This window comes from Pseudopodoces humilis, chromosome 22 (genome assembly GCF_049639895.1).
Source record: "Pseudopodoces humilis isolate 2021_Gansu_Grassland_sample_001 chromosome 22, ASM4963989v1, whole genome shotgun sequence".
Lineage (NCBI taxonomy): Eukaryota > Metazoa > Chordata > Aves > Passeriformes > Paridae > Pseudopodoces > Pseudopodoces humilis.
This window is the reverse complement of record NC_142221.1, coordinates 1,493,732-1,509,336: the sequence shown is the minus strand read 5'-3', so window position 1 is coordinate 1,509,336 and position 15,605 is coordinate 1,493,732. Positions and strand designations below refer to the sequence as shown.

The window sequence follows — 15,605 nt, the reverse complement described above, 5'->3', positions numbered from 1 at the left end:
ACTAAACATGTATGTTGTTTGAGTTATCCATGATTACACACTGTCTGGAAATTGTCTCCCACTGAAATTGAAGAAATTTATGTTTTACCATTCTGACAAGTAGAACAGAAAAAAAAACCAAAACAATGAAAAATGAAACCCCACAGCTCGTCTTTTGTACTTTCAACGCAATCCTCACCTCTAGGGTAGCGGAGGTGTCAGCTGTGGAATTTCCAGTATTATTATTGCTTGAGATTGAAGATATTGTTTCATTTTTACCTTCAGTATCTGATTTTTCATCAGAACTTACACACTCCACATCTGCATCAAAACCTGTTGGATACCCCATCGCTTGTAAAACCTACAACGAAGTGCCATGAAATGAACTGTGACAGAGGCAGCAGAACAGGAACAAATACAAAGCAACACAACAATCAATCCACCATACATGTAAAAAAGGCAGATTGCTTAGAATATTAGTTTTCTCTTGTTTGAAATGGAGATATCAATTTCAGTGGTTATCAGTAGGGAATACAATATCAATAGGGAAAATAATTTCAGGTTTACAAAAGTGGAATCGACAAAGCAGAATTTTAGTCTCAAAGATACTCATGAGCATCATTCATCATCTCAAGAATTCCTTGTAAAGTAAGAAATTAAAGACTGTTTAATGGCCTTATAAGGGCACAGTTTCATGCATGATTTCCCCCCCTCTCTGTGTCTTTGGACAGATCAAGAGATGGACTGTGGGGCAAATATGACAAACAGTCTTGTGAGAATTAAAGCCTTGTACAAGATGGTACTTCTGGAGCTCAGTTCCTTCAAAAACATCCTCCACGAGCAAGGCCAGTCTCTCCCTTAGCCAGCTTCCTGATCCAGCTGCACATAGCTACCACACATAGGGCAAAGGAAACTGAAAGGAACCTCAAGCTCTGCTGAAAATTTAGAGCCAAGAACAAAGTCTGCAAAAATGACTGTTCAAACCCTGAGCTGAGAACTGCCTGGGTAACCCCCAGCTCAGCTCCCATGCAGTTAGGGTACATCTGGCTGCATTTTCTGGGCTTCTGCATTTTAAAAAGGTCAGATTAGAAAGTGAAATCTCACATTATTCCCTCTTGTAAGACTGGGAGGGCAGGGTCTGTGTCTGCTGAGAAGGGAAAGAGAGAAAGGAAAAAAACCAAGTCTCAACCACACCACCCATTTCCTCTTGGCTTCAATTGCAGATGTTTTGATGTGTAAATTTAGAGAAAACAGAGCTGGGCCAGCACCAGCACAGATCTGGCTGACGCAGAGAGGTTCAAGGGCAGAGCAGTCACAGTTTTTCAGGGCAAGTGGTTTTTTTGGGCTTTTTTTTTGTTGTTTTTTAAACTGCAGGGAGGAAGGCAAAATAAAAGAATGAGGCAGAAGGTCTGGAAGGACACACATGCAGAGAGCTACTTTTCCTGGAGGAATAACACATGCCCTCTGATGCTTCTGGACACTTTGAACTTGAAAGCACATAGGACAATGGGATTTTCAAAACTGAAATCAAAGGAAAGCAGAAAGTTGCCAGATGAAGATTCTAAAAAGGAAATTCTTGTTCAAAACAAAATGAGGCAGAGAATGACAGATGGGCCTGTTCCTATCAGAAGAGCAGTAATATTAACAGATGTTCTTTCACAGACTCGTTTAGGTTGGGAAAGACCTTTAGGATCATTGAGTCCAACCGTCCATTACCCCAGCACTGCCACGCCCACTACTAGGCCATGTCCCCAAGCACCACATCTGGTGGATGCTCACACTGGGCATCCCAGTCTGTCCTGCTGTCATGTAGAGCACCTACAGGAAGCAACAGCAGCCTGACCAGTGTCTGAATAATACCAGTGTCCTACTGGAAACTGACTGGATAAACCACTGACATGGTTTATTTGGTACATAGAGGTACTCTTCAGGCACCAAAGACAGAACTCTATTTCCAGGAGCTCACAAGCCAGGAATGGACACAGAGAAGGAGGGGAAGAAAGAAGCAGCCACCAACATGCCATTTCCAAACCAATAGGAGGAAGGAGTAGAACAGAATATAACTAAACCCTGCCCCCCCCATCCAGAATTTGACCACCACTGCAACTTGAGCTGACCTGTAGAGCCCTGGGAAATTCTTCCCCCCCAACTAGCGCAAAACCAGTGATGCTCTTTGAACCATGCCCAGCTGTCCTTAGAGCATACAGCGAGCAGCTCAGCTTAATGATTTTTTGGGTTTTTTTTAATTTTGAGCTTGCATGTTACTAGTTCTAAGCACATTTCATACTCCATCCCAAGATCTGGGGTTAGCAGATTACTTCAGGCTGCCTTACCTTCACTGCCACATGGAGCTTGGCTGTTTTCTTAGAAGGTCCTGATGCTTCATAAGTCGTACCATCAACATCTACAGACATTGTGAAGACTGGGGCATGGACTGGACCAGACTGTGACAGCAGCTTATACTGAAGCCCTGGCCTGATTTGGTTCAGCCTCATCAGAGCATTCATGAGATCTATTGCTTTACTATCTAGTACTAGTACAAGATAGTAGAAGGGGTGGGGGAAGGAGGGGAAAGGAAAATGAACAAAACAAGATGAACAGAAAAATGAAACAGTTTGCATTTCAGCGCCTTCTGTCTGTATCAAGGAGCAAAACCACCCCTCAGCCTCTCAAGAGGGTGAGGAGAGCCATAAATGCTGTAAAGTCTTTAATAAGCCATTCTAATTCAGGGTAACAACTATAATAACCTGGCTTTATATTAACACCATTCTGTTGCAGCTAGCTGTAAAAGGAGTAACAAGTTTTATAGCTAATGGGGAACCAGATCCAGAACTCGTATCCAAGTAGCACAATGAAAATAGCCCCCAGAATGACTGGATCCCAGCAATGCCAAGAGACTTCTAGTCTGTGCATATGTGCAACATTAATGTTTTGCAGATTACACATTTTATTTTCCTTGTAGGAGATCCTGACATCTAACTCAGGAAGGGGAAGAGTGAAGAGAGTGCAGTCTTCACTCAGCAAAGTCACTGCAATACTTTTAAAAGACCCCACAATACAGGGATGTTACCAATAAAATACCTCAGCTGCTTGGGCAACTTCAGGTCTGGTGTAACTAGATGGGTAATTCCATTTAAAAATGCAAATCATTCAGTTAGTAAAGCATGTCAGGGGAAATTCAGATGCACAGAGATGTGTTTGACATTCCAAATGCAGGCTGATGGACAATAATTTTTTTCAAAGACTTTTTCACATGCTCTACCACACCAACACAGAGAAGCTTTTAAAATAGCTCCCCCTGTACAATAGATCTTTGAAAACAGAATGGAGAAGCGCTGCACTTACTTTTCCTCAGATTACGCTTCATCTTTTTATTTGGATCTTTATCATCCCCGACACTGTCTTCAAACGGTCTCTTCAGAGCAGATGAGCCTGTACCTAGGGTATAAAGTTCCTTGTAATACGGATATGCCATTAGGAAAACACGATCCCACAGCAGGAGTCTGATTAGTCCCACACTGTTCCTTGCTTGTTTATAAAGAAAAGAACTCATCCATCAGTCACAGCTTTCGTACTGTTACGGGAAAGCCAATACTGCTTTACTGCTCACTCTACCAAGCCAGGCAGGATCTCTGTGTCCAATACCAGGTGTGGGATAAGGACTGCAAACCTGCGGTGCTGTTTTCCACATTTACTCTAAGTAAGACCTCCAACAGTATTATTTTTGCAAGAAAATACACATGGATTTTTTTTTATTAGCTATATATTGTTTTCTAGAAAGAATTTTGGAGTAATTCTTATTGTGGACACTCATTATGTGCTTTTTGACAAGTCTACGGTCTCTCCTCACCAGGACAAGAATCAAACAGTACCTCAGCTCTTCAGATGCCAAGGGAGTTTGTGCTTAAAGATAACCATCAGCTATATTATGGCTGTTCTGCCTTTTGTTTCTTTCTAAATAACAGAACTTCAAGATTTCATTCTCACAATGAAGTATTTTTTTTAAAAATCAACCCACATATAAAAAAGAATAGCTTCTACTTCACATTCACAGCACATAATTGAGAACTTTACCCATTCTAAATTAACTCCTACTTTACTGCCCAGTTAGTGACTTTTGGAACAAATAATACCTACCTTCTTTGTCAGTTACTGACCAGGAATATTTCTGAAATGACTTATTTGATGGGAGGGGATCCATTTCCAAAACTTTATAGATCTGCCCAAAGGCTGATAATCTGAGCGCGTGCTGAAAGGGACAGTAGGAACACAAATTAATCAGCAGGATTTCACCTCAGTTGCCCAAGTTTCTTAGTAAGTCTTTAGACACACTTCTGTAGTTTTGACAGACAAGACAGCTTTTACAGCTGGCCTCTGCAATAGCTGTGGAAAATGCTAATGTCTAAAAAAACCATAAACTCATGAATTTCTGTAACACAGAGTGCAGGGCACACTGACAGGGAGCCCACCCAGGGGCTCTGTGCTGGGAGCAGAGGTGGGTGCACAGACATCCCACTGCCTCTGCAAGAATAAGATCCCACACACATTTAACTCTTGCACTCCTGAACTATGGCTTAACCTTTCCAGGATAGCACAGCACAAGAACTGTCAGGGCTGCCATGAAAACAAGCTATCCTGGCAGAGAATAAATGGTGCTAATGAGCTGAATTCCTCACTGTTGCAGCACACACAGAGTTCCCTACCTGAGCACTGTGTGTAATGGCTTCTTTTTGCTGAACTGTCATGTAAGACAAAGCGTCCGTGGGCTCGCGCTCACAGGGGTCGTGCAGCCCCGGGCCCCCTGGCAGGGAGAGGAACAGGGATTACTGAGGGGAACGAGCAGCAGTGTGCAAACAGGGACTGACAGAGCAGCTGAGCCTGGCTGCTGCACAGTGGGCAGCACCCCTCCTCCAGCACAAACTGACCCGAGGTTTTATACCCTTGCAGTGGCCACAGACCTTATCAGGGTAAACACTGCATGTGGGTGATAACATTAACTGAAATCAGTAGGTCTGGAAGAAAACACCTAATTTGGACAGATCTGTAGATTTCAAGGAATCTGTAGAAACCAGATAATCATTAAGTCTATTTACCTGCAACCCCTTAATGAGGTATGGGTTAATTCGTAACAAATCTAACATTCCCTGTTAACTTCTCCTGCAGTGGCAGTATCATTCACACAGTAACCACTGTGCAAAATCCTTTCTTTTCATTTTAAAGAAAAAACCATTAATTTCAGTCCACAGCAGGTTCAGAGATCACGTCAGGCATTTCTTATATAATCCTACAGCTAAATGTTGAGGTGGGCTGCCCATCCCTTTGTGTTCCTGGAGTTCATTTGGCCCCTTACCGGGAAGCAGAATTCCAGATGCCAAACACTCCATCACTCGTCGCAATGCTTCCCCAGCGCCCAAAGGTCTATTACAAGTACCTATAGATTTTTCACATATAAGCTCGAGTGGCTAGAAGACATTAAATTACGATTAGTATGGACACAAGGGTAACTGTGACTGCAGTTAAAAATGGGGGGCAGAGGGGATGAACATTCACATCAGGTCACTTTGTAATCCACTACAGGTCTAAAGCACAGAAACCTGCCCCAGAGGAGGCCATGTCCTTGTGCAGGGCACTTGTCTTTGCCCCCTGCTCTTTGAGGACACCAGCTGCTCTCCACTGTCTGCCCAAAAAGTCAAAAAGAAGAGGTCTCTAAAGTCAAGCCACATGAACGTTCTCCTCTCAGAGGGTTTTCAGTTCCACACAAGAAAAACACCACCTCTGCTGCCCTACAGAACGTTCCTCTCCAGGCATACAGAGCAAACCTGCCCCAGGAAAGGGCAACAGCCACTTTCCAACAGTCAGGAGTGGCATTGTCACAGGAACAGGATAGTTTTGGAAGACTAAACAAGAGGGATGGAAGGCAACAAGTGGGAGTCTATTGCCTATCCTCCAGGATGTGCGAGGCCTGCAGCAGCATGTCCTGTTCCATGGGATCAGTGTACCCCTTTCCATGAGATCAGTGTGTCACAGACTCAAGGACTACTCGCCTTCTCTCCCCTACACAGGGAACAGTTAATGGAGAGCAAACGAACAGGGGTGGAAGGAGGAGTCTCATACAAGACTCTGCTTTCTCCAGTCCTTACACTGCTACAACTCTCAGGACATCTGAGACATGACCTTGTGGCCTTCAGCTCATTCTGTACTTACCCAGCCTTTCAGCGGTGCCCATGTGGGGACTCTGTTGCACAAATCCCGTAGAATACGAAGGACAATTACACATGATTTTAGTCCATTTGCCCTGGCCTAAAACAAACAAAATGATTCCAATACACCTGCAAAAGCCTGGTCTTCAATTTTGCTTTTCTTTTTAAATGCACAGAGTCCTGGGATAGATTTTGTTTTAAATTATTTTTACTTAATACTTAATCAGCTTCATGCAAAATAAAAACACTTATATAGAAGTACACTTGAATTTAGAGAGAAGTATAAAAAGGCAGCGAAATGTCAAGATTGCTTTTGTAGCCTCATGACAACTCTGGACCAGCTGACTGTCTCCCTGTCACGTTTGCCCTTGCACAGTACAGCACTGGGTTGGAATTCTAGACCTTTGCTCTAGGAGGGACTAGTCAGAAATTAAAGAGGCATTAAAATTAAAACTGTCTCAAATTAAACCTCGCAAGGCTACAATAACAACAAGGTAAGAACAAAGAGCCAACCTGAAACCATTTGGCGTGCCGCAGAGACGCCAAGGCCTCCAGGCATTTCTGCCTGTCCAATAAGTCCGGAGGATCTTTCATCGCAACATTATCTACTGGTAAAAATGGGATAAAAAGAGACAGATACAATTTGACCAAGGGGTTTCTGTCACAATACAAAAAGAGCGGCAGCATCTCAATGAGATAATAAGACTCCCAGAATTTAAGTGCACGGTGTTATTTAATTTAAACAAGCCATTAAAGGTAGTAAATGTGCACGTGTGCAACAGAAGCAAAGGCATTCACTCCTTGTAAAATAATAGTAATAATAAAGATGGCCACTGCTACAGACAATCTGGGATCTTATTAAAAATGTAGAACACATTTCAAGGCAGAAAATAGCTCTATAGCACTTTCCCTTTTTTTTTTTTTTTCTGTTGGGATGTACTGGGCTTTTTTTCCTCTTTGTGAGTTTTATTCCACAAAGGTGGCACAGAATTTCAAAGCTGCTTTGGACAAGAGGAAGATATTCTCAGGGGGTAATAAAAAAAATGTAATAGGTAGAAAGTGAAATTACATCCATGCAATTGTTGAGAATTCCAAAGAAAAGCATTGAATATATTTGAATTATTGCATGAACAGTACTAGCCAGTATAATTCAATGAAAGAAATATACAGGAAATGCTAGTACAATACTTTAGTTGATTAGTCTTTCATATGACCACAGCATATGAAAGAGTGGGTTTGGTAACTTCCAGGTCATTAATGTATTTGAGAGGAAGTGCCCTCGTGTAAAAGCTTCCCAACAGCAACTGAAACCAACAGAGGAAATTCAAAAATGGATTTGAGAGACAAGAGACTGATATTTTCTGTCCAGGTTTACACTTTTTTTTTTTTTTTTGCCTTCCCCCCCCTTTTCTCCTTATCAACAAACTTGTAACAAACTGCTTTTAGCAGCCACATCCAATTCTACATTATAGGGAATTCTTATTCAGTACCAGTCCTTTCTTCTGTATTTATTTTAATCCAGAGGAGTTTGTGACATCCAGATTCTCTGGAAACTCTATATAAATGACAGTCTACATTTCTGTGAAATCACATTACAAAGATACTAGTTTTAGCTGATGTTGAGAAAATATGGAATAACAAAATTAATCCATGGCTTAACTAAAACCTTGACTATGACTTTTTTCTATGAATACATAGTTACTCTTGACTTAAAAATAAACAATATGGAAATACACTCTTTTCATTATTCATAATGGTTAATTCTCCAGGTCTTCAGAGACCTTTGCAGAGCTGAATGAAATTCTAAATCCATTTCAAACTGAAGACTCTGCTAGATGAGCAAAATCTAGCAAGACATCTAAAATACCAGGACAAGTTAGGAGGAAAAAGTACCATCAGTTTGTTAGTGCCATCTCAAAGGACATTTTCATGGGTTCCTTTGAATGGGACTGGCTGCATAAGCAATTGCATCTTTAATGTTAGGGCTCCCTCTCCTAAACCAATTCCTGGGAAAGTTTCTCTGGTAAAAGCACTTTATGTTATAATGAATAAAAGAGCCCAAAGCAAAAAAAACCCACCAGTGTAAAACTGAACAGGACCAGTATCTTGTCTGACAGGTGATGGTTGCAGTTCACAGCTGCTGACTCAAGTGCTATAAGCTTATTTTCTAACCCCTGTGAACTTCACAGCAGATATTTGCATTGTTTGTTATTGCCCTCATCAATATCCTCCCAGCATTCCAGGATTGGGATTAATCACTCCTTTTGTCTGTTTTCCAAATGAAAGCTGCAAAGTCTCAAAGCTCTGGCTTTCTTTGAGCACAAAAGGAACACAAGATTTGCTTCTAAATTTCCTTTGCAGTTTTGTTGTTTTCAGGAGTGACATTTGTGACACTCAACATTTGGGATTACTCAACATCCATCTGGGTAGTTCTCTGAGAAAACTTGACTGCAGACAATATAAACATCTGCTTAAAGCTCAAGTATTGTATCAAACAAGTACTGTCAATGAATGATCAGAATCTTATTTTAAAACGTTAGAAATGGCAAAGGTGACTGACTGCAAAATCATTAATTTTTTGCAATGCACTGGGGCTCGGTGTTGTATGAGGCTTTGCTAAAGAGTGTTGCAGCCATCAGTAAAGTAAATTAATTTTTCCTTTAAACTACAGGCCAAACAGAATACATGTCACCTGTCATTCAGGTGAACCAAAAACCTCCTAAGATTTGTTTCAACTATTTAGAACTGTACTTTTTCTTACAGCATTAAGACCATTTTCCATGGTCTAATTTACAAATATCTTGGAGAATTTTCCCAATTGCTTGTTCAGCCCCAGTGTCCTGATGTTGCAGTCTGCCAACTTTCGGGTGCAAGATTCTATTAAACAGAAAGATGAAGAGAACAGGCAGTGAAGAGGGCGAGCGGCTTGCAGAGGGCTCCCTTCAGACCCCCTCGGGAGAATGGCATGTTTCTTCATGCTCTGCCAGTCAGGAAAGTGAGACCAAATCAAAATTTTCAAACAGAATTGCAAAGTTTTCCTTTTTTCCGTGTAGTTTTAACAAGGGCAGTGAACCAAGGAGTTTAGTAAAGAGTAAATTCTAAAGCCCTGACATTAGCTCACTCTATGCAACGCAGAACCAATCCCTCAGGAATTCTCTCCCCACTGCTGTAGCATTCTCTTCACACAGGAGCTGCCAACTCCATTCATTTGGGCCATACGAAGAGCCTTGTCTTCTCCAGAGAGGGGAGGGCAGTCTGGGACTTGCTGCCCCTTCAGAGGCACTTGGCCCCGTGGGAGCATCACTGGCCATGTCCTGCTCCAGGAGCAACGGGACTTCAGCCCCACTTTGGTGAACCAGCTTGTTTGTAATTACATCATTTGTTGTTACTGTATGCTCAGTAACAACAACTGGTTTTCAGGATACAAGGTTCTGGTCTGGAAAGCTCAATTTATATTTGATGCTGTGACTAAAAATTCAGTTTCTTAAGACGTTTAAAATTTAAACTGATGGAAAATGCAGGCAAATTTAGGTGCTTGACTTCTCAACATGAGAAAGCAGAGCTTTATGGGTAGCTGTTTGTGGGAAACACCAAAATGCACACACACACTGGGCCACTATTTATTTTTGCTACGGAGCAGCAAAAACAAATAGGACAAACACATCTTAAACATGAACACTTTTCCAAAGAGGTGGGGACTGAAGAGAAATCCAGGAATGTTTTTCAATACATTCTGACATCAGGGCATGAAGGCACACACAGCATTCCTACAGAACAATGGGAGCACTGGTAACAAGGGCCATTGGCCTGACCTGGGTTGTTAGAGGACAGATTAGTGCTAATCTCACCACAGAAACCTTGGTCAGTTTTCCGAAGGCTCAGGAAAGCCTGGGCCTATCTTACATGGAAGATGAAAGGCAAGTTCAGCAACACTTTGAGCTCCTTCAGTCAAAAGAATGCATGGAGCCAGCTAAAAGCTTTTTAAAACTGCATATGAAGCGTATTTACATTTGGTTGACATTGTTCAGTGGTAGTGAAAAAATACGGTAGTGCTTTGGAGATCAAGGTGTTTTCACCAGTTTCTCCAATTATTCTCCCTTGATGCTAGACATTAAACTTTTTTGGTCTGAATCTAAGTGATTTCAATCTAAATGGTTGGAAAGATTACAAAAAAAAAATCTCTCCCTTTTCAACTTACTTAGTGACATCTGCATAATGCTCCATATACCTTGAAAAGGAATATGATAAATGTCTCTATGATGAATCAGTGCCAAGGAACCTGGACTTTAAAATGAGATCCATGACCCTATTCCCTGTCCTCAGCAGCTGCACAGAATGACAGTGTATAACCACTTCAGGAGAGGTGGTAAAACCATTTTAAATTTAAAAAATATAGTAGAGACCTTTGAAAATATTTTAAGATACTGAAAAAAAAATTAGACCACCTACGTTTTAAGCATGAGAAAGCATAAAAATTCCAATCCTCCTTTAGTTTGAGATGAATTCAGAAAATCCTGGACTTTGCTGGCATAACAGCATCAATATTTACAAGAAAATACTCGGGCAGAAGCCTTTGTGTAAAATCGTGTTCCCTTGTGGGAATCGCACAAATCCTTCACCATCGGAATTTGTCCTGCACTTTGTGCTCTCTCATGAACATGGATAAGCTGCAGCAGCTCCAGGGCTTGGTCTCAGCATCTTGTGGGAAGCTGAACAACTAAGGCAATATGCAGTTTATTTTTAATGGTCTTGGAAACAGCATTGTTGCTAATTTGAGAGTAAACAGCCAGTGTAATTAAGGGATCTTTGCCATTCATCTGTTCTGTAAGATTTTTCTGCATTCAACTGCTGCCAAAGTGTTACATGTCACTTGGAAAGGGATCCTTCCTGCCATCGCCTCCAACAAAATAAGGAGAAACTGACCAACATTTCTCATCCCGTTGGTATTCCATGTGGGAGAGGGAGGAAGCAAAGGACTTGTGGCAAGTCTAGAAATGGGAAGAGAGCAACAGGGAGTTCCCTAGCCCACACGGGCCCAGCTGCCTCAGTTGTCATGACAGAGAGTGGCCAGTTGGTCAAAGGTCTGACATCATCCAGTGGCAAAGTTTCTAGGGATAGGTTTGGGAAGCAGAAGCAGAAATTACTGAAAAGATTTTAAAAATACAACAAAGTATGGCTACATTTGCTCTTCTCTATTGCTCACAGTCTGTTTCCAGCCTCACTGGTACTACAGGCACCATTCCTGCAGCACGGGCACGGAGCTGTGTAGGACATGGCGGTGAGGGAGAAGGAACGGAAAGGACTAAGTGACAGTTTTCTAGAACTATTTTGCTCTAAGGACATGAGGTACAACGTTCAATCCAGAAGCAAAAGTGCTGTATCACAGCACCATAATTTCAACTGTATCCCAGTTAGGACATTCTTAAAGCCAGAAACATATACATCATCAATCAATAAAAACTGAGGGCCAGGACGACACACTGGCGAGCTTTGCAGGAGAGGGCTTTTACATAAAGAGAAACATTTTAATTAGTTTTTCAAGAAACTGAACCAATCCCACTTGACTGACTTAATTTGCAAACAAGACTGTGCAGCGCCAGGTGCTCAAGAATTAAATAACAAGTCTGAAAGAAAGGAGAACTAAGATCTAATTGTATGTCAAAGTTAACACTGTAGGAATATTGCCTGCAAAGGGAAACTATACGTATTTGCATGAAAATTAAGTGATTGCTGCCTTTTTAAGGCACAATTAATGTAACTCATGGTGGCAATAGCCACTCTAGTCAGTATGTGATGTACAATTAAAAATCTACTTCCCAATTAACCCTGTGCTGCACAGTCAGGACATTTAGCTAGAACAGTCTTAAAACCAAGTTAAAACGCTCTGTGTACCTCCTTCCTTCTTCTCTGCTTCATCTCGGATGAGAGGGGATGTGAGTATCACCTTCAAAGTGAGCTTGGGCTCCTTTGTGTTATGGATAACAATAGCTGCCTCATTTACATGCTCCTCCACCAGATACTTCTCTTCTGTAAGTTTCTGAAAGTCACCAAGAAAGATTTCAAGACTCTCCCAATCGACTGAAAAAGTGAAGAATCTGTTTATGTGCCTCAGCTAATGAGAAGGCTACAGGGCATTGCAGTAACAAAAGTGGCCTTGCCTCCCTCATTAAAAACAATTTAAAACATTTCTTTTGTAGCCAGTGCTTCAACTGCCTTACAGTTTGCTCCATTAGTGTGCACTGTATCAGAGTTCTCTGCAGTGATCTCTCTGCAGGTCTTTCAGCAGCCTTTTGGGACCTCTCTTGCCCTCCAGAAGCACATGGGCAGCCACGGATGGCTCAGAGCCTCCAGTCACTCCTTCTGTGTGGAATCTGGCTCAGCAAACTGGTGGTTAGGACAGCTATTCTGACCTCTTCCCTGCTGCAATCTGCTCTGCAGCTCCTTTAGTGTTGGCATGAAAATGGCTGAGCATGTGCTCACCATGAGCCTTCAAAGCAGCAAAGCAGAAGCTCCTGAGACTCCTTTTGTCCACTAATGGGCCTATCCCCTCCTTCACCTCCAGCATCTGATCCCTCTGCAGAGCTTCTCCACATCTTCCATGCCCACAACAGTTGGAGCATTTCACAAGTCAGAGTCCTCTTCCCTCATCTCTTCTGTAATCCCTCACAGTCCTTCCCCACAGGCTCTTACCTGCCTGTCTCTTGAATTTATTCACTCTTCACATATTTTAATTATGTCTATTCTCTCATTTTATCTCACTTTTTTTGAAGCACATATTAACTTTTCTTCTCACTTTCAACCCTTCTCATTTCATGCCTCACTACAAGGTTTATTCTTTAATACTCAGTACATCCCTATCATTTTCAAACAAGTAAAATTTACTCTTTACTACTCAAAAGATCCTTTTCATTTTTAGCTATGGATAGGGCCACATCTCTAGGAACAATATTAGCTCATTAAAACAAGCCCTTTGTGTGAGAAAATGAATGGTGAGAACTAACAGCTGTCAAGAATGGTAAAACACGGGGAGAAAAGCAGATGAGAAGAAAAGCAGATTGAGTTTGGTTGTGGTTTGGAGAGGGGAACTTGCAGTGGGACATTTGAGGGCAGTTCCTTGGCACCAGTATTGGCGAGTCTGGAAGCTGGACTGATTCCTCAGCCTCAGAACTCTGTCACAGAGCTGTTATCCCTAAACAAGCTGCAACTGCTGCCTGCTGGATGCCACCATCAGAATTAAGTAGCCATAAATAAAAATAATGTGAACTCATGATTAACATGAGCCCAAATGAATGACCACCTAAAGTGACATGTCCTCACCTTGGCAGCACAGAGGGGTTTATGTGGGAACAGCCCAAGCAAAGCAGCTGCAATGGGGAACTGCAGGTTCAGGCAGGGGACAACAACAGGGACTGAGTGACACACTTGAGCAGGGAAGATTTCTGCAGTTTGGCTCATGTTGGGTGGAGCAGAGCGCCCAAACCCACCCTGGATTAGTTACACACACACAGGTCAGCTGCCCTCCCAAGGAACTGACAGCACAAACAGGAGAAGGGCAACAACAGCAGTAAAGAGGTTACATTTTGTGAGTAAGGACTTCACGGCACCACATTAAACATGTCGCATGCCCCAGATGCCGTCCTAGATTCAGAGTATATTCCTTTATATCGCTTGACTTTCTTGTTGGAACAATTTCCAGCCTTTCCCCAAATAGCCCTTGCAGTGCTGTCACCCATTGTGGGAGGACTGCTCCAAATGAACTCACCTGAATTTGAGCTGGGAGATTGTCTTTAACAATACATAACAAGGTCTTTGTGGGCTTTTCTTTGCACATGAGAACCAGCTCCAGATCCATATCATCTTTGATCAGCAAGCCCTTTGCAACCAAGCCAATTCTCATAACACCACATAACGTCCGACCACCTTGATCCCTGGAAATGAAACAATTTAGGGTAATTAAAATTTTACTCTTCAGGTACAGTTTAGGGGACCCTTTAAGAGCCACAGTAAAGAACTTTCAAAGCAACATAGGGACACTTACTTTTTGAGTGCTGAGAAAAAGACTGTGACAAAAGCCAGTTTTGTAGACAAGGATTGTTTAAAATCATGGAGTAAAGTGCAAGAAATGCATCTTTGACAGGCCAGCACCAGCTCTTGTCTCATCCAGTTACCTCCAAAGCATTTACTGCACTCTTGGATTATTTTTTAATAAAAAATCAGCATCTATGTGGGGCTGACTTTCCATCTGGGGTTAAACTATGGCAATAATGGAAAGTAATGGAGGCTTAAGAAACTTTGTTTGCTGGATTATAAAAACTTCTTTAGTGTATCAGACTGCAGGAGCCCCCAAGCACATGGCTGTTGATTTGCACTGGTGTGTTCCAGGGAATTATATTTGCTTCAAACTGCTGAAAAGTTTGTCTGCTAAATGCAACTTCACAACATCACAGTAAAATAAGCAAAGAAATGGAGAGCAACTGCTGCCCACACTGGGCTTATTGCCATTCCCTGCACACCCCCCACGTGCTCCCACCTCAAAAAGTCCAAATATATCCCCCTCCTCCTATGAACATTCATCTGCAGCTGACCCAGGTAACACTACGACTCCTATTCGGAGGAAAGGAGCCATTGAGAGCAGCACAGGGACACTTTGTGAGCTGAGGCTTCACTCACTTGGCAGTGCCTTCTGCAGCTACCTCCTTGGCTTCTGCATCACCCTCACACTTGGCAGACTTGTTCTTTTCATCCATCCAGTCAGAGACATGCTTAAGGGCACATTCTACTGTTGATACCATGTTCTGGACAGCTTCAAGCTCCTCTGGAGATGGATAAATGGTTGAATGTTTCACCATTACGTGGCGGTCATCATTAGCAAAAGATCGGATTGATCTCTGTTGAGGAGTGGGAAACAGGAAGAAAAGAGAACAAAGTTATTGGAGTACTGATAGGACATTGCCTGAATGGGAATCCTGCCTGGCAGGGAGGGTGCAGATTGGGCACAGCATGTGGAAAGGAGGGTGGGCAAGGAGGCATGATTCCTATTTTGTAAAAGGCAATGATACTCTCCAAATACAATTTTGCATATTCTGGAAGTGCTGAGTGCAGCCACCTCTCCTCTGTTTATGCCAGGGACAAGAGCAGCACACCTTGGAAGAAGCAGTCAAAAAGCCAGACCCTCACAGGTTTGCTGCAGATGAAGTCACAGGCAGTACAGAACTGTGACAGGCTCAGCCACTGCACAGGTATTTACAAAGACATGAATGAAGATGAGAATAAAGATAAATGGTAAGAGACTGAAATTTCTTTTTAAAAAACATTCAAATGAATAGGAAAATATTAGAGTGCTAATTTAAAAAGTCTGCAGTGAAACTCAGAGTCCTGAGTGATACTGCTGAGGGAGGTAAACTTCACTGGTTGGGTAACCTGTGC

General features: G+C 42.2%; 1 protein-coding gene across 15 annotated transcripts in view; it reads right to left on the bottom strand.

Annotated features, from left to right (window-relative positions):
• The window catches only part of STRBP (spermatid perinuclear RNA binding protein), a 60,124-nt gene that overhangs the window by 19,506 nt on the left and 25,013 nt on the right, over window positions 1-15,605 (bottom strand). For 13 of the 15 annotated variants that reach the window (XR_015774393.1, XR_015774395.1, XR_015774391.1 and 10 more), the window contains exons 3-13: window positions 14,850-15,067; window positions 13,942-14,107; window positions 12,072-12,216; window positions 6,693-6,787; window positions 6,184-6,279; window positions 5,330-5,441; window positions 4,683-4,780; window positions 4,117-4,228; window positions 3,325-3,417; window positions 2,313-2,512; window positions 179-340 (exon numbers count right to left, since the gene is read on the bottom strand). Coding sequence is in view for 7 of the 15 variants with exons in the window: in XM_088065949.1 (XP_087922075.1) it covers window positions 179-340; window positions 2,313-2,512; window positions 3,325-3,417; window positions 4,117-4,228; window positions 4,683-4,780; window positions 5,330-5,441; window positions 6,184-6,279; window positions 6,693-6,787; window positions 12,072-12,216; window positions 13,942-14,107; window positions 14,850-15,067 (1,497 nt within the window). In the remaining 8 variants the exon portion in view is untranslated. The remainder of the gene's footprint in view (window positions 1-178; window positions 341-2,312; window positions 2,513-3,324; window positions 3,418-4,116; window positions 4,229-4,682; window positions 4,781-5,329; window positions 5,442-6,183; window positions 6,280-6,692; window positions 6,788-12,071; window positions 12,217-13,941; window positions 14,108-14,849; window positions 15,068-15,605) is intronic. The other 2 variants (XM_088065954.1, XM_088065951.1) reach the window with 2 other exon arrangements.